The sequence below is a fragment of the Neoarius graeffei genome, chromosome 3, assembly GCF_027579695.1.
Source record: "Neoarius graeffei isolate fNeoGra1 chromosome 3, fNeoGra1.pri, whole genome shotgun sequence".
Taxonomy (NCBI): domain Eukaryota; kingdom Metazoa; phylum Chordata; class Actinopteri; order Siluriformes; family Ariidae; genus Neoarius; species Neoarius graeffei.
The window spans coordinates 61,215,769-61,233,664 of NC_083571.1; the positions used below are offsets into that span (position 1 = coordinate 61,215,769).

At 41.8% G+C, this 17,896-nt stretch overlaps 1 protein-coding gene across 1 annotated transcript in view; it reads left to right on the forward strand.

The window, feature by feature from the left end:
- LOC132882844 (ELAV-like protein 2) overlaps positions 1–17,177 on the forward strand; it is a 28,749-nt gene extending 11,572 nt beyond the window's left edge. Inside the window, 7 exon segments of the mRNA XM_060915951.1 lie at positions 3,099–3,202; positions 8,924–9,077; positions 9,998–10,223; positions 10,773–10,811; positions 15,844–16,135; positions 17,018–17,038; positions 17,041–17,177. Coding sequence (XP_060771934.1) covers positions 3,099–3,202; positions 8,924–9,077; positions 9,998–10,223; positions 10,773–10,811; positions 15,844–16,135; positions 17,018–17,038; positions 17,041–17,085 — 881 coding nt within the window. The 3' untranslated portion in view covers positions 17,086–17,177.
- Positions 17,178–17,896: the final 719 nt, after the last annotated feature.

Here is a 17,896-nt window from a genome sequence, read left to right on the forward strand (position 1 = left end):
CATGTATACACAAGTTTGTTTTTTGAGAAGCTTGGAGTATTTTTCCCTACCCTATCTTTTTTTTTTTTCTTCTGTTCAGTTGTCTTGCAGTGATGCACGTTCAGGATGGTTGAGCTTTGGGGATCCCAAAAACCCACCCTCTCTACCCAGAGTAGGATTTTCTCTGTTGCTCTTTTTGCTGCAGGGTTTTTTTTTTTGGATTCGACGGTATGATTTGGCACAGCATCCTCTCTGCAAACTCGCTGTCTGTGCTGATCATTAGAAGGTTTCGCTGTAGCGGAGGAGGCTGAGCTGAACCTGACCAGCAGCTCCATCTTGGCTGTGGAAATTGCATTGCTACCATGTGGTGGAAGGGAGTGGGTGTTGAGCTTTATTTTTGTTTTTATTTATTTATTATTTCCCAGGCAGATTTGAGATTGAAATTATTCACGAGAACAGAGATCTTCATTGCTCAGCCTGATGAGTCATAGCAGCAGTCTGATTTTATCCCCCTCCCCAGTGTCTGTTAAAATAAAACCGTCCATCATATCAGGCCAGAGGAGAAACTTTGCCATTTTGCCAAGTTGCTTCAATCCAGTGAGAAGGATGAAGAGACTGCTTCTTTGTGATGAATTTTAATAACCCGATGGCTGATTTGCATGTTTGTTTACAGTATCAGGATATTGCATTTGAGGTGTTTCAGCCCCTCATGATTGCTAAAAATGAACCTAAAGGCTGTTTCACTTTCTTTTCAATGGATGGATCACATTATTCATACCAAAGGGAATTACAGTAGCAGTGTGAGAAATGTAACCACCTCTTAAGGCAGGAGTTGCTGTAATCAGCAACCACTAGCTACATGATGCCATCTTGCACAGTCACACACACCATGAAAGAATTTCTTGGTTATGAGGTAAATTGAAGTGACTCGCAGGTAACCAGTTTGGAGCAAAAACATCTGGTCGAGTTTGGACAGTGGTAGCTCAGTGGTTAAGGCTTTTGATCGGAAGGATCAAATCCTAGCATCACTGCTGCTCCAGTTGTTAGTGACGTAGAAGTACAAGGCATGAGGTAAGACATTTTACATTTGTAAATTGCTTTGGATGAGGGCACCTGCCAGCGACAGGTTTGTCACAATGCCAGCAGTTTGTAATCGTTCTAATGGGAAAGAATATTGGCATCTTGTACCACTGCTGCCAAATCCATGGTTCTGATTTAATGTTTATAAATATGAAGGTGACCTATATGAAATCTTGTGCTGATTTGGTTGAGAGACTTGGATTAACTGCTTATTAACTGGGTGCAACGTCTTTATGGGAAAATGAAACGGGTCCATGGAAAAAGACCGAAGTCTGTTTTCCTGTAAAGACAGCAGGTGAGGTTAAGGAGTTTATTATATGGCTTTTAGTTCTAGGATTAAAATAGTGTCATTATGAGGTTTGACGCTGCTTTGTCATGTAATTTGTAGTAAACGGCTAGCGGCCTCAAAAGTCTAATTTGTTAGCGGTTTCTGAATGCTTTTCGTTGCTTATTTCTTAACACTTTTTTTGTATTTCTGCCTTTTTTTTATTTCCTTTTTTTTTGCGCAGCATTGAAAGCTGACGCCTTGGAAAGAAAGTTTGTAATTGCCCACAGGCATCATGGGAAAATTCTGCCTGCCAAGAAACCAGAGCGCGTCATTTTACCAGAAGTGGCTCATGCCATATACCTCTCGATAATTGCCTTGAGTGACTCAGCAAAATGGCAGCTAATCGATTGGTCACCATAAGTGAGGAAGAATTACAAATTATGAAGGATGTTCCTAAAAGCACAGAAGATGCTACGAAGTTTGGTCTAAAACTATTCAGATGAAGTGCGTTTGTGATATCGATTTTCAAAGTGTTGTGACTTGGCATAGACAAGTGAAGTCTGTGCAGCCTTCATTACATTTGCATGCCACTCTTTAACTTTTTTTTTTAATAAATGATTTGTTTTTAATCACCTGGTGTAGCAGTATTCACCTTTTGGCAAATGATTTAGAGACTGAGTTCATCACTGGCTTGTATTAATGCACTCTTATACCTTGGTCATAACCAGCCGTACGTGCTCCTACGGCCGGTCTACGTGCAAGAAACGCACGGAGGGCGTGCGTGAAATGCATGGAGGGCGTGCGTGTGACGTGCTGATTTTCGAGCCGCAGACCGGCCGCAGAGGTTCTTTGTCATGTCAAACTCTACGGGCGCTTACGTTTTTTTCAGGTTGCAAGACAAACTTGCGGCCAACGTGCGTCTTTCTCCACGAACAAAAAAAAAAAAACGCAGTGATTTGGGGAAACGCTAAAAATCGCACAGCCAAAAAATCTTGTGTCCGGTTGTGACCTAGGCTTTACTAAGGTCACTGTTTCTATAGTAACAACATGCACAAGGACTTTTACAGCTGATGCTCAAGTTGTCAGGATAAATTTAGCTTTTATGGAAGGAGTCTCCAGTGTCAGCCCTTTACTATTCTGTACAGAGGTAAAACCTGGAGACACTGATCTTCAGAATCGGAGGGCTTTGCAGCTTCTCATTGGGGGGGAATTGAGACTAGTGAGGGAGCAGTTGTTTCCATCTACTGTAATTAGAAATGGATTAAATGTTTAACTTGTTTAAACGAAACAATTGATTAACTTTCCTTGTCACAGCATGCACTGAAGTGAGTTACTGCTCACATCTCAGTATGATGTGTAGTAATGTCATGCAGTGGAAACCAGGTAATCCGACATCTAAAGACTGCTAGGTCTGCCCCCCCCCAAAAGGCGACTTTTTTTGATGTGCAAGCTAAATTTCATGATGTACCACATGATCTGCACACCAATAGTGTGAGTGCAGTGATGTGTATCAGCATGGGAAGTCATTTCAGGCTCAGAGCAGAAGAAATTGGCATTGCTGTGTTTTAGATCTGGATATTTCTCACTGAGAAATGAGCTGACAATCCAGAGACTTTCTGAATGAAATTCTATGCGTTTGGAGTTTGTGCGCTTGTAGCAATGCTGAAAAATTCAGTTATTTTGGAGCTACTAACTGTAAATAGTCTTGATTTTAAAAGCTTGGCTATTTAATGATATAAAAGTAATATCAAACCCACTTGTTTTATTCCAGGACAGAGTCTGGGCTACGGGTTTGTGAACTATGTGGATCCTAAAGATGCAGAAAAAGCCATCAACACTCTAAATGGACTGCGACTGCAAACCAAAACCATCAAGGTAAGAAGAGGAAATTGGCTTGGGAATGGACCAGGTATAAAAATGTACTATTTGAGATCAGACCTGCCAACATTCTGCATTTTAACACGAGTGTACATGGTTGAGGTTATCACTCAAATGTCTGAAGTTTTTTTTTTTTTTCTTCCCGCCAGTAAAAACATGAGCTAATCGACATGTGAATTTGGAATGATTGACGTGTGTCAACGCCTTTTTTAGAACTATAAATGGCTGTAAATTAAATATTCCCTGAAATAGTGGTGTATATAAACCAGAACTAAGACAAGTGGCAGCTTCTTCCTCCATCAGTGTCTGGTGTTTACACTCAAACTGTGTATATCCGCACGGTGTTCTCTAGCTGGGAAGTGACCTGTGAAAGGACTGTTGAAAATGTCCTGCTTTTTTTTTTTTTTTAACCCCTCACTCCCCCGTTATTCTGAGTTGGTGGATCTGTGATACGACTCTTGCAAATCACAATTTGAGATTTTCAGAGGTTGAAATTAAATGCAGCAGTGTGACTGTTTCCGATTTTCTTATCGTGCTGAAACACACGGGGGGGGGGGGGGGGGGGGGGGAATCTCCTCCTGCTCTTTTAGGAGTGCTGATGCTCAGCCTGTGACTCGTCTGCAAGCATTATGAAAAGCTGGGAAGCTAAATATGGAAGAATTTGGGACAAATGTGGTTAGAGGAGGGAAGGAAGGTATTCATCAGAGGGATAGATGAGTGAGTTATGGCAGCACACTCCCTTCATCTGCTCTCTGGAACATGGTGGAGAAAAGCAAGGGCAAGTTTGGTGGCGTTTATCGAACGCAGCTCCTGTGCATGCGGACTCCGTTCAGAGCTTTAATTAAAAGCGGACAGTTTTTATCGACGTGGCTGAGATTGCGGAGCCGAGCCAGCGTCTCGCATCTGCCAGCGTTCTAATTAAATTTAGGCAGATAAGCAGTGTGCACAGTCACCCAGGCAGGGCTGCTGGGGAGGAAGAGAGACAGGGGACGTTTAACAAAAACCAGAGCTATTTTACAGTTCTAGATATGTCCTAAAGTGCCAAGCTTATGAAGTTTACTTTTCCTACTTGTGGACTAAATGAACTGGAGAATATGGAACAGAAGCAGGATGATGTTCCAAGTTCATGTATCGCTGTTTTATTGGTGAATGAATTCGCATCACTCGGGTCATAAAGATTTTCACATTTCAGGTCTTCACACTGGTGCTGCTTTGTTGTATCACTTAATATTAAGTTGCTGCTTGCTGACAGTTTTGTGTCTAAGCAAATGGCTGAAAGATGTCCATTTCAGGCAAAGATTTTAAGAAGAAACGGTTCGGGTGCAATTTTTAAGAAACGAAGTACAGTAAATCCTGTAATGCAGTGTTTTAATTTGGACCGTGGTGTTCATATCCTACATACAAGTAGTGAACAGTGAGGTTAAGGATGCATCCAGTCAGCTAGTGATTGGGATTATGTGGCCTATATAGTGAGATGTTTGGGGTTGCCATAAAATGCTTTGTTGGATTAAGAACAACTTTATTCTGGTTTCATGCATAAAATAAAATCCTGTTTGCTGTAGCCTTGGCAGATATATAAAACTTTTTTTTGGCGGGGGGGGTGTTAAGCTGTACACTAAAGGTTGTCACACTTCAGTCATGATTCGATTCATGATAGCAGCTTCATGATTTTGCTTGTTTGATCAATGTTTTAAACAGTTTGAAAAGTTATGGCTGAAAGGACTTTTTCTGGACAATTACAAAACTCTAGTTTTGAATAAAACTAAATCAAATTGCTTCCCCCCCCCCCCCCCCCCCCCCCCCCCCCCCCCCCCACACACACACACACACACACACACACACACACACATTTCCTTGATGCATGTGGTCACACTGATGCACTGTTACACCCCTATTGGATAAGAGGAAGAAATTGTCAAAACATCTTGGACTGTTTGTACAGTTCACCGAAACCTTTTAATAAACTGTCCTGAAATTAGCAGTAAATTTTATTAAAGGATTTTTTTAAAAAACTATTAGTTGCTTGATGAATTGATAGCCCTAGATATGTGTACACTGTACAGTGACCAGTTTTGCTTTTGGGACACAATTCTAATGGTCCCTTTGTATTTAAAAAAAAAAATAAAAAATACACCGTGTCTGGTCAGTCCAGCAGCATCACAAGAAGAGTAAATGGATGTTTACAGAACTTGCTCAGCATATTCTTTAAGGCCGATGTCCTGTATGTAGAATTATTTGGATATCTCGTCCTTGCTTGTTGTGTTAAATCTAAAAATGCATTAATGCTTTGTAGTGGGAAATCCATCAGCGCTTCCTTTATCCCAGCGTTTTTGTAGCTTTGTTGACTGATCAGTCAGAGAACAAAAAAAAAAAACTGTCGCGTAAAACTTGACAGTGAATTAGTCCTCTTGTTCCTGGATCGGTTTTGCTTTAGCACTGCTAGCTGTCTAGATAATGCGTCTGAAATGAAATGGGTGAGAGATCTGTCTAGGATTATTTCCTTATTACTTGTGTGAAAAGATGTCTGCTTAAGACAAGTGTAACCTAAAGGAATGGTGTGAAATTTACACAGTGGTCTGATTGTGTAACATGGTGTGCAGTCTGGAATAACGTTTAAAAAGCGCTTCACAGGGCAAGCAGTCAGGCTTATTATTTTAGTGAAACTCCCTTCATCTTCATGGTTTAAAGAAAAGATGTGCACCATGCTGTTGTGGTTTTGCCAAAAGCAGCTTAGCATATGCTCGTTGTCGGGGCCGCTCGCGAGCCGAGGGATTTGGTCGGTGTTTTGAGCAGCAACAGCTCACAGTTTGGAGAGGTGTTGCAGTCTCCTGCGTTATAAATATCTCCATCTGTTCCAAAGCGTTCACTCTATAGACAGTGGTTGGGCGTGATTGCGTTGTTAGCTTAGAGGCTCGAGTGAGTGTGCGCTATTGTTGACCTGTCAAAGCTGTGTGTGAATTTAATGTTGTGAATAAAATCTGTTTCACAGCGCTGGTGCTTCAAAGGCTGACGAAGAAGGAAAAAAAAGGCAGTGAATGTTGGAAATAAATGGCAGTGAAGTGCGATCATGTTAATACACTTAAGTTCCAAGGTGTGTTCACATGCCACTCAAGGAAACTGGAATCCTTTAGAATGGTACAGTTATGGGAATGACTGACTGGCTGCCATGGAGTTGTGCACTAAATTCTGTTTGCTTGGAGTTAAACACTGCTGTTTTAGCAGTCATCCTTTGTGGTGGTAAGTGAAGAAATTGGTGTGGAAACCTTGGCGATACAGCGGAGGGCTTAAGTTTAATATCTTGTCATTTGGAATGTATGAATGTGTTAGACTTGATTGTTTTATTTAAGCAGTGTCAGTAAAGCACAAGTCCTGGAGTCTCCTTGTAATGAGGCCATATTAAAAAAAAAATTCTGTTTCTGGTCCACCGGCCGGGTGAGTGCTGTTTGTGCGGTTGAAAGAAAAAAAAAAAAAAATTATATATATATATATATATATATATATATATATATATATATATATATATATATATAAAAAATAAAAAAACTTTTTTTTTTTCGGGTTCGTAAATCTAAAATCGAACTTGACATTTCCGCATTCCCAGGGCTTTCCACTAAGGTTCATACTAGCCAGCCATGACAAATAAGTAGCCAGCTGGGGGGAGTGTAAACACAAACTCCTGTGCACGCAGTTCCCAGGATTAAATGTATTTTCCACAGACCATTTATTTATTCACTTTACTCAAATACAAAGTAAAATGGCAGTAAATCTTTTTCTTGCGTATTGCATCATGAGGCGTTCCTGGCTTGTAAATCTCTTATTTTCGGTGCATGACACATTCACGCAGCTGAGCATGCTATGAATTAACGACAGCGGTCTGCAGTGGTGGCTACACAATTACACACTCGGCGAACATTTCTCCATTTGTGTATGAAAATACACTCCAATGACTCAGTTTGGTTTCATTTACAACCAAGTGTCTTGATGCCAGCACGTAATTGAATGAGAGAAGACTGGTTTACCAGAGACAAAAGTGTTATCTCTGCTTCTGTCCCCTCTGACAGCCCCGACACACTACTGCCTCCACCGAGTGCACGTGCGCGCACACCGCATGTCGGGGCCGCGGATGAGTTACTGTCCCTTAATCAACGAAGTCGGCGGGGAATTTGTGGTTATTATCGGTACAAACAGCGCAAATCACAACTTGAGTGTGATTCAGTTGGACATTGTCAGTCCGTTAGATAAACCATTTAATTTTATTAAAATCGAAAATTAATATTTAGAGCCTGTGGGCTACAAAAATAGTTATTAAAGTAGCCGGCTGGACTTGCTTGTGTAGTCGGCTGTATGCCGGCAGCCGGCGCTTGTGGAAAGCCCTGTCGAATCAGCTCTGCGCATGCATGCACAAAAAAATGGCAGCCACCATGAAGGAAGGAGATCCGGAGTTTTCAAACATTTGCTTAAGTGTGAAATCGCAAAATGGTATTCTAGCGAACAACAAAATAGTAAAGATTCAGAAAAACAAATCATTCAGTGATCATTTTATTAGTGTAATTTCATCCGAACTAGGCCCAACGGTCGATTTAGAACTACAAAAAGTCCGTGTGTCGGACGTTTTAAGTACCTTTTGTAAAAGTTTTGCAAATGTTGCAGTCAGCATTTAAAATGCTAACTTAAAGTTTTTGTACAAGTTTCAGTTTATTAAACTGTCATTTTATTAAATGTCTGCTTTTGTAATAAAGTACTGAAAGAAAAAGCAAACACAGCATTGCGATTTTCTTATCCATCCATAATAAAAAATAAATAAATCCCTCCCTCCTGACTGAAATTTTTTTGCCCACCCGTTGGACAGGAAAGATTTTATTTATTTATTTATTTTTAAGGATGGCCTGAGGTCAATTCAGCTGTGTTGCTGCACAGTGGAATGCATTCATGCTTCGATCAGATTTAGGGTGTGGTCATGAAATCAGTGATTGATCCTGTAATGCACTTTGTGGTCTCGTGTGAATGTCCTCAGTGGACATGACTGTTTGTTCATGTACCCTGCAGTGGTATCCATCTACACAATCACCAAAAGTTTGGACACCTGACCACCCTTCTCCAAACCGTCACAAATGATAACCCTGACATGATTGAATCGGACAATGATTGGTGTCGCTTTGTAGCTACTATTTTATGAAATGCACATCTGCCATAATGGATGTTGTGCTAGATGAACTTGTTTGCTAGCATTTTACCATGAACTTGATGTTTGTAAAGTAGCTAGCTCAAGCTTTCAGTTGTAGCCATTTTGGGTTTTTTTGAGCTTGCTGTGGTTTTTCTGGTTGCTTGCATTTACTATTCAGGTCGATGTAGTAACAAGTTTTAGTAATGGATAGAGACTGAAAATAAGTAATGCAATGGGAAAATGTCACCTGTTCCTGATTCACATGCGTGTTTTTAAATGGTGAAACTGAACGTCTGTAGGCTTGCTTGTGTGGATATTAATCAGTGCTCTTCAAAACTGGATTGTGATCTCTTCCAAATCTTATTGTGAAGGGGTTCACATCACCTCCACAGTGAATAGTTGGTGTGAGAGCTGAGAGATTTGGGACATGCCCACCGTAGCATGATTTGTGTTCTACAAAAGAAATGGCATTAAAATGGCTGACCACCCACCCCAACACACAAATCTGCATTGTAAAGTTATTCAGCCGTGTGTAACCTGTGTTGTGCCGTCAGGTGTCCTACGCCCGTCCGAGTTCGGCCTCCATCCGAGACGCTAACCTGTATGTGAGTGGTTTGCCCAAAACCATGACCCAGAAGGAGCTGGAGCAGCTTTTCTCCCAGTATGGTCGCATCATCACCTCTCGAATCCTCGTCGACCAGGTCACAGGTGAGTGAATTGCATCACCGTTCCAAAGGACCCAGAGCTACAAGACGAACCTGGTCCATTTTTCCAACAAGACTGTCTTGTTAACGTCTCCGCACAACACCAGAGCTGCTGGAGGACATTACAGGTGCTGCTCCTTAGTCTCTAGAAATGAGGGTTTTTTTTTTCCCCTTTCCCAGTCCCCCTTGGTCATAAATATGCATGAACGGATGAAATGTGAAATGGATTTTGGAGCAGAGAAAGGCAGTGTGTAATGAAATCTGCCTCTCTTGGTCTCTCCCCCTTTCCCACCATCTTCCCCACAGGTGCTGCTTCAGTGCCCGTTTCACAGCAAGCTTTAAAATGAATTTACAGTCAGACTGATTCTCCATTTCCAAAGCGCCAAGTCTTTTGCTTGTGCAGGCTCATTGTTTTCTTGCTTTCTCTCACTTCCTGTGTAAGATTGGGTGTGTGCGCGCTTTCACTTTGATCTGTGTGAAGATCAACAGTGTCCATTTAAAGGACTTTTTTTTTTTTAAAAGAGAACAGGAGTGAACAAAAGTTAGAGAAACCACATTTTACAAAACAGCAGGGAGATGGTGGAAGGAAGGGTGGCAAAAAGACATGGCATCTACAGTTTAGCTGTAGCATTATGAATAAAGTTCAGTGGTAAAATCTGCCTGTTTTCTTGTCAGCAACAATCATGAAATGGTGTAGTAGAAGTGTGATTGGTGGATGGAGCTGAAAGAGAAGTGACCTCTAAAATATTGAGGATATGCGAACATGATTGCTCTGGCATTCACTTTTTTTTTTTTTTTTTTTTTAAGCTGCTTGGTCATGTGATTGAGCTGCATTGGGTATTGAACAAAATATTTTCAAGCCAGTGAAGTCTGATCTTTCTTATTGATGGTAAATTTGTAATGCATGTTTTCTCTTGTGCGCAGGTGTCTCTCGAGGTGTGGGTTTTATCCGCTTCGATCGGCGTATCGAGGCTGAGGAGGCCATTAAGGGGCTGAATGGACAGAAGCCTCCCGGAGCCACTGAGCCCATTACAGTGAAATTCGCCAACAACCCGAGTCAGAAAACCAGCCAGGCTCTGCTTTCTCAGCTCTACCAGTCTCCAAACAGGAGATACCCAGGACCACTCGCACAGCAGGCTCAGAGATTCAGGTAACATCCGTAACAATCTGCAGGAAGTCAGGTTAAGGTGGTGGGGACAGATTTTCGGTTTAGATGGTTGTTTGATTAGGTGGTTTTCTTAGTTTCAATGTAATTCAGAGGATAAAGTTCTCATTACTTTAGTGAGGAGTAATGTAATGTGCCAGGCTGTTTGTCACTGCAACTGTGCTGCATATAACTATAATTGAGCGTATGTGCAGGTAACACGGGATGAGTCTCTGCTGAATTAGAAATTGTGCAGGTTTAATTTGAGCGTTTCAGTACATGTCTCGGATTAGAGCTAGATCAGACTTTTGTCCTTTATTATTGGATGCTTTGCTCATCTGTTTGGCAGAGTGGAAATTCAAACATCTGATCTGCACATGCAATGATGCCAGCCAGACTTTCTGAGAATGAATTAAATGTTTAGTGAGATGTCAAAGTATTTTATTTCTGTATATTGGCCTTATGGTTGTTGCATCATGTAAAGCATCCATGGATGTTGTATTCCTAACAGTAGGAGTTTCATTGTTCTGTCCTAATGGTCGTCCTTCTTTTCAGGCTGGACAACCTGCTGAACATGGCTTACGGAGTGAAAAGGTAAGTGTGTGGATTTTAGTTTGACTTGCTCAAACTGAGCAGCATGTTGCTTAATTCAGTACTTGATTACTGAACTCCAAACATGAGGCTTGACCTAAAGACTACAGTTAATATTGAGGTTTCACTGGACAGTATGGTACAGTAACAAATCAACACCTCGAACTCTCAGTAGCATTATGGAGAGCTTGTCAAGTTAACTCTGAAATGAGTAATGTGGTTTTGTTTGGGGCTGCTGTGTTAAGGAAGCATCATGTTGACCTGCTATAGCATTGAATACATGTAAAAGTTGGGCTGCCAATACTTGGCACAAATTTAAGTGTGTTGTGCAAAGGGTCCCCCCCCCCCCCCCCCCCCCCAGCAAATAGCTCCAGGGTTTGATCCTGAGCTCAGGTCAGTCATGCAGTTTCGGTGTCTGAACGGGCTTCCTCCCACTTCCCAAAAGTGTGCAGGAAGGCAGACTGTCCATGCTATGGTGTGAATAGTGCTCAGTGATGGACTGATTGAAGGAATGAATGAACCTTTTGTCACTGTTACCAGTGAAATTGACCAACCTGTCCTTACAGAGGGGGAACAAGACAGGACGACAGGGATAAAAGAAAAAGAAACAGAGTAGTAACATGAAAGATGAGGGGAAGAAAAAAGAAACACCCCCCCCCCCCCGCACTATGCTCCTATCAGGAGTACAGTGTGGGAGCATTTAAAAACCTCCACACAAGCACACAACCCAAGTACACTTTAAAACATGGGACTTGGGGAAGGAGGGGGCAATCAGGGTGGTGGGGGGGGAGGGGAGGAAGTAGAGGTAACCCAGCGCAAGCAAGCAGCTGTCCACTCCTGCAGCCATGCAAGCAGCGCTGGTCACGCACCCGCTTGTCACGCACCCGCTTGTCACACTGGGGGTGAAAAACGGCGACCGTGGAAAATTGGGGAAGGGAATGCGAAGAATGCGAGTGTCTCCCAGCAGTGACCTTCTGGGGGAAATGTTGTCCCAGCAACGGCCTTGATCGAGGCTGGTGCTGTTCAGGGAGCCGAATGTCAATAAGATGGAGATTGTTTGGTCTTTCGAACAGACGCAGTCTTTACACGTCCACACCACTCGTCCATTTCTGTTCAGTTCCATTTGGTTTCCGAAATACTTGGTCCTTGCAAAGCCGAAAGCGTCTCCAAGATGACAAGCATGTTGTGGTTCAAGTTCTATAGCCACAATCTGAGTGCCGACAGCTTTGCCCACCGCTTTAATCATATCGGGCAGCTTTGTGGGGCTTTGAACAGCGGTCACTGTCTGATTTCCTCGATATACCAGGGCAATGCCTAATCCAATCAGCAAAAGTCTGGTAATCATTGTTCCGAATAGGTAGATATCTCCAATGTCCTCCACAGACGTTCCGGCAGGACAGGTGGGTTCCCCCGAACCAAGAAACTGTCAATTTCGTTAGACCAGTTTATCAAATCCATGCTTTTTTAAGTTTAGAAATTCAATGCGGAGAGAGTCTCTCAAAAAAAAAAAGTATAGGCAGATAAGATGAAACAAAGAGCACAAGCAGGAAAAAAAAGGAGAGGAGAGCAGAGAAATGCGACCACCTTCTGTGAGAGCACGAAGAAAAAAATTACTCCAGATACTGAATCCTGGGATCCACGGATAACCTGACCAGGATGAAGCTGTATTGAAGTTGTGCCTTTTGTGGCTGGATCTCGGATGCCTCTGTCGTGAGGAAACCGCGAAGAGGAAGCCATTTTGGGATTCAGTCTAACTGGTTCATGGGTTAGAAATATAAGTGATGCCAAAAGATCACTGTGGGCAAATAAATTCCAGTGTCCTTGTGAGTTTGTGATTCCTTTTAAAGCTTGGAGAGATTAGGGTGGGAAACTTCCTTTGGCAGACTGTTGCACCAGGAAAGCCTTTCTTTGCTTTTTGTTTCAACCAGTTGTACAAGGGTACTTGGTTCCTGTACTTGGCAATAGTGAGAGATCGTGGCTGTATTGCTGTACCTCACTGAGTGGAAAGGATGTCCTCTAAAATGAATGTGGTTTTAAATTTTCATGTTTGAAGAAAAGCAAAGGCAGAAACTCCTCCAAACCTGAACTTGTTTTCCTGCACTGTGATCATAATTTAAATACAGGCGCGTCTCCAAGTGTCAGAATTCACATTGTGGTTCTACAGGAGCAAAATGTAGCTCATACTGTTCCTAAATGGAGTGTGTGTGTGGAAATGTAGTGGTAGGAACACACCTGTCAGGATGTGGCTGCTGAGAGAAGCTCAGCGGAGTGTGTGATCTAATCTGAAACCTGCTGAAATAATTCATGCCCTGCTGTTCTAGACTGCAACCACACACACGCAGTGCTGCACACTCCTTCGCTAGTTATTTATAGACTTTCTTCCCTTTTGGCAAAAGCTCCACAGAGCAAATGGGGGGAGAAAAACATTAGCATTTTAGTAGATTTCTGTCAAACTAAATACAAGTGGCTTCTCTTCATTTTCTCCAAGCTGAATTCTCAATTTTTTTTTCCAGTTCTTTGCTATTCATAAAAGTCCTGGTATCACTCTTTAAATACACGCCCGGATAAACTGAAATGGCTTCATGGCATGAATGGAGCTGAAAGTCCTGGAGCACATCCGATGCCTCATTCAGTACACCAGTGAGACAAAAAAATATGATGGAGGATGGAATATTAACATCAAGTTTGTGATGAGCTCCTCCCACTAACCTGTACACGTTGTGTTCTCTATGGGGGGAAAAATGCATTCAAAAAGGAAAACCCAATTTTCTACACACGTAGAACATTGCAATAGTAACAGTGCTGTTTTATGGCGTTTTGCGAAAACGAGTCAGGGTTTTTTGGTACTTGTTTGTGTACATACCTGCATAATTACTTGCACAAAGTACATGTAAGTACGTGTGCTTGGTAATGTGCATGCTTTGTATATTTAATGTCTTGTGGTATACTGTACATGCTTGCTTGTGTACTTGTATTGGTAATGTCTGTGCTTAATGTGTACTCTTAACCTATGTACTTGTGTATTTACTAAGGCTGTCGGTCAACTTTTTTTTACTTTTAAAAACGTGTGATTAATGCATGCACATTTTGTGCCCCCTCCGCTGTCGTTTGGGAAATCGGGACATGAGGTAGCGTGTGCCAACGGTATAGCTGGTTGGCACATGTGGCAAGAAAATGCACTTTACAAAGTGTTGTTTTTTTTTTGTTTTTTTTTAAAAAAGCATATTCTTAAAGATGTATGCTTTTGATGGTTCAGAGGGGAGAAAAGATGCATTCAGGTCCCAGTGTGTAAGGGTGTATTCAGACCAGGATAGTTCACTTGCTTTGGTCCGAACCAAATTTTTATTTTTTTTCATTTTGGTGCGGTTCGCTTTCACACTACATTTTAGTAAGCGGACCAAAATCTGTCGTCAAAGCCACGCGCCCTGAGGTCGTTCAGCTATTGGTCAGAGACGACACGCGCACAAAGCGTTAAGTTCAAAAGTAGTCATGGAGGCTTTCCATGCTGTTATTCTTTTTGTCATCAAAGCTATGTTTTTTCCAGTTTTTACTGTTTTCACAATTGTGCGATTACTATGCTGTTGTACAAGTAATTTATCAACGACGACTTCAAAGGGCAAGGCGGCTACGGAGGATAGCGCTGATGAGCGCACATCATGACAGTTCTGGCTCTTCACGCAAGACGGAGGAGGTATGTGTCGGGATATTCGCCTTATCCATCGTAATGGATGAATTTCTTTTTTGCGTCGCTAGTACTGCCACTTTTTGAAAGAATGTCCCTGATTTTAATGTAGGTCTGACGGAGTTTCTTCACTTTTAGCCGACATTGTTCTGGGGAGCGCGTGAACCCCTTCATTTTCTCACTGAATACAGCAAACACGTCGGCATTTTTGTGTGTTCTCTCCAGAAGCTCAGATATGTGGACATCTGCCCATATATCCACAAGGGTACGCGTTTCTTCCTCGGCCCACGTTTGCCCCCTACTCATTTTTTGTACTCTGTAGTCTAGCCTACCACTGGTCTGAATGATTGAACGACTGTTGTAAGGTTCCCTTGACAACCGAAACAGTGTTTGCACTTTGCGGTGGAGTGTCAAGACTCTGTTTCCCATAATGCTCGACAAACGACGGAAGCTCCCGAGGTACAAAAAAAGCAAAACTGTCGGATTAGGTCCGGTCTGCTTTCACACCTCCAAAAGGTCCGCACCAGAGTTCCTTTGGTCCGGACAGAGTCCGACCTTGCAGTTTGGTCCGGACCAGAGTTCGGTGGTTTGTATTCAGACCAACCCAAAAGGTCCGGACCAAGGGAAATTTGGTTCGTTTGGTCCGGACCAAACAACGTAGGTGTGAATACGCCTTAAGTGTGCAGGCTGCACACGAGTGAGTGAGTATTCTGCGAAATTTGAGTTCTGGGAAAGTGTTTTATAAATGCTGTTTTTGCTTACCATGGAGTTATTGCATTTTACTGGGAAACATCTTTAAGCTGTGTGGCTTGAAATGTATTTATTTAGGCTTTTGTATCTTTAAAGATGGACACAACTGTCTAGTGTCCACATGATGTGTTTTTTTTTTTTTTTTTTTTTTTTTTTTGCACATGGTTTGAGGCTGGAAGTTGAGTACAGAACTCGAGGAAAATACTATATTCACACTGTGCTGAACCCTCAGTTAACCCTACTTTACATTTTAAATGCAGTGGTGGAATGAAATGCCCACAAATTTGTGCTGTGTCCAGCCTTATCCTTCCTGACCTGGCCACATTTGCATAAAGCAAACAGACTTGTCCATGCTCCAAAAACATATCCCTTTAAGGTACATTTTAAGAATGGTGTGGTTAATCACGAGTTAACTATGGACAATGTGGTGATCACGATTAAATATTTTAATTGACAGCCCTAGTAATTACTCAATATATTCTCATCTGCTACTTACTTATTCATTTGGGTGTTTGAAGTATAATTTCCTTCCAAAGAGACAATGTTAAGGTAGAAGTCCAGCTGTTTTGTGTGCGCCTACCCATGATGTAATTTCTTCTGCAGTAGGTTTTCTCCCATGACCATTGATGGCGTCACCAGTCTGGGCATAAACATCCCTGGTCATGCAGGCACAGGCTGGTGCATCTTCGTGTACAATCTGGCTCCTGACGCAGACGAGAGCATCCTGTGGCAGATGTTCGGGCCGTTCGGCGCTGTGACAAACGTCAAGGTGATCCGCGATTTCAACACGAACAAGTGCAAAGGCTTCGGCTTCGTCACCATGACCAACTACGACGAGGCGGCCATGGCCATTGCCAGCCTCAATGGCTATCGCCTCGGAGACCGAGTGCTGCAGGTCTCGTTCAAAACTAACAAAACGCACAAAGCTTAATGAGCGTGAAACATGTTCAAACTTTCTCAGACATGTTTGCAAATCGGTGTTATGAAAACTGTTTATTGTGTTTTTTTTTTTCCCTCTTTTCGTACAATTCTCTGGTCTTTAAAAGAAATGTGATTTAATAGCATGCGTTGGGTGGCGACCGTGCCCATCATATATCTTTCCATATTTTTTCCTCTCCTTTCTTTAATTTTCTTATTTTGAGCCGTTTTCAATGTGTTTAATATTGAAAAGAAACTTTGGTAATCTTTCCATGTTTAGTTTCTCATGTTGAGTTCATTGGCTGCATAAATGTTCCTGTTAAATTGAGGAAACAAACAATAAAGACAAAAAAAATTCTTAAAGCAGTACCTTGCCAAAGAGCTACGAACCTCTTTGAAGTGGGTTTAAAAAAAGTGTCTATTTTTATAAAAAGAGAAAATTTGGAGAAACTTTTTACTGGACATGGAGCAAAATATTTTGACTTTGAGAAACTATCTTCGTACGACACCCTGTGAGATTTTCACACTACCAGACAGTTTGCAGTGGTGGTAATTTCTGGAACGATTTATTGATGAGATTGTCTTTTGAGGTCTTTGTGTTCCACAGCTTGTGTTCGGATTTGATATTTTTGAGATGCAGGCTGCCAAAACATGAAGGTTTTATTATATGCGCACGCGTACACTGTCTCACGCATGTGCGCACACGCATGTAGGATGAGGGAATCTGTAGGTTGAGCGATTTGGGTGAATCAGTTCTTCCTCAATGGTTTCCTTTGTAAAATAAAAAGGGGGGGAGAAAGGGTCTCAGTGCTGTATTTAGTATCTTGTTAAACACTTTTGTCTTGAAATGCTGACAAAGGTTTTAGCTGCTCTGAATGAGGGGGACAACGGGCCGACGATGCCTGCAAACAGAACAAAATCGACTGAGAATGAAGTGTTCGAAGGGAGAAAATCTCCTGATTTATACCTTACTGTAAATAAGTACTTTATGTTGAGGGTTTTTTGTTTGTTTTTTTGCTATGTAGGAACATTTTATTTTTTTGGCAAAGAATTTGGTTTGCTTAGTTTAGTTGAGACTGTTTGATGCATTAATACTGTATCAGATTTGTTGGTGGCTTTGTCTGTAGTCTTGCTTCTGCGAAATTCTACTTTTTTTTTTTTAAGTCTCTATAAGCATTAAATATATTTGTGGTAAAAATTGACGAGCCACAGTTTTGAACAATACTTGATTTAGTTTTTGTCTTCATGTTATACTTGATACATATTCTAACCCGTTTTAAAATTTAAACTAGGTGTAAATTGTATTTTCATGAGGGGAGCCTGACGAGGCTTTTCCGTGACCGTAGCAACACGATGGTGTTTTATTCTCCACTTAATGAAGGAAAGAGCCTTTAACAGTGCAGTTCAGACTCCCCAGATGTGTGGCAGTGTGCTATGCATTACATTTTTCTTTCTCTTTTTGGGTGTTTTTTTTTTCATTGATGAACTGTGGCTTTGTGCTGCTTGGGGACAGGGAGAGCTTTTCATGCCACATAGGGTTTTTTTTTTCTTTTTTCAGTCCCCTTCCCTTAAAGACAGCCAATGATGCTCGGAGGCAGAGACCAATCAGCTGCTAGCATTTACACAGCTTTGATAAAATTTGAAGTTGGATCCCGTTTGTGGCGTGAAAAGCCTTCGTGTCCCGTCTGTAGTCTCAGTTCTGTAGTGTGCGTTATTTATTTAAAGTTGTACAGTATAA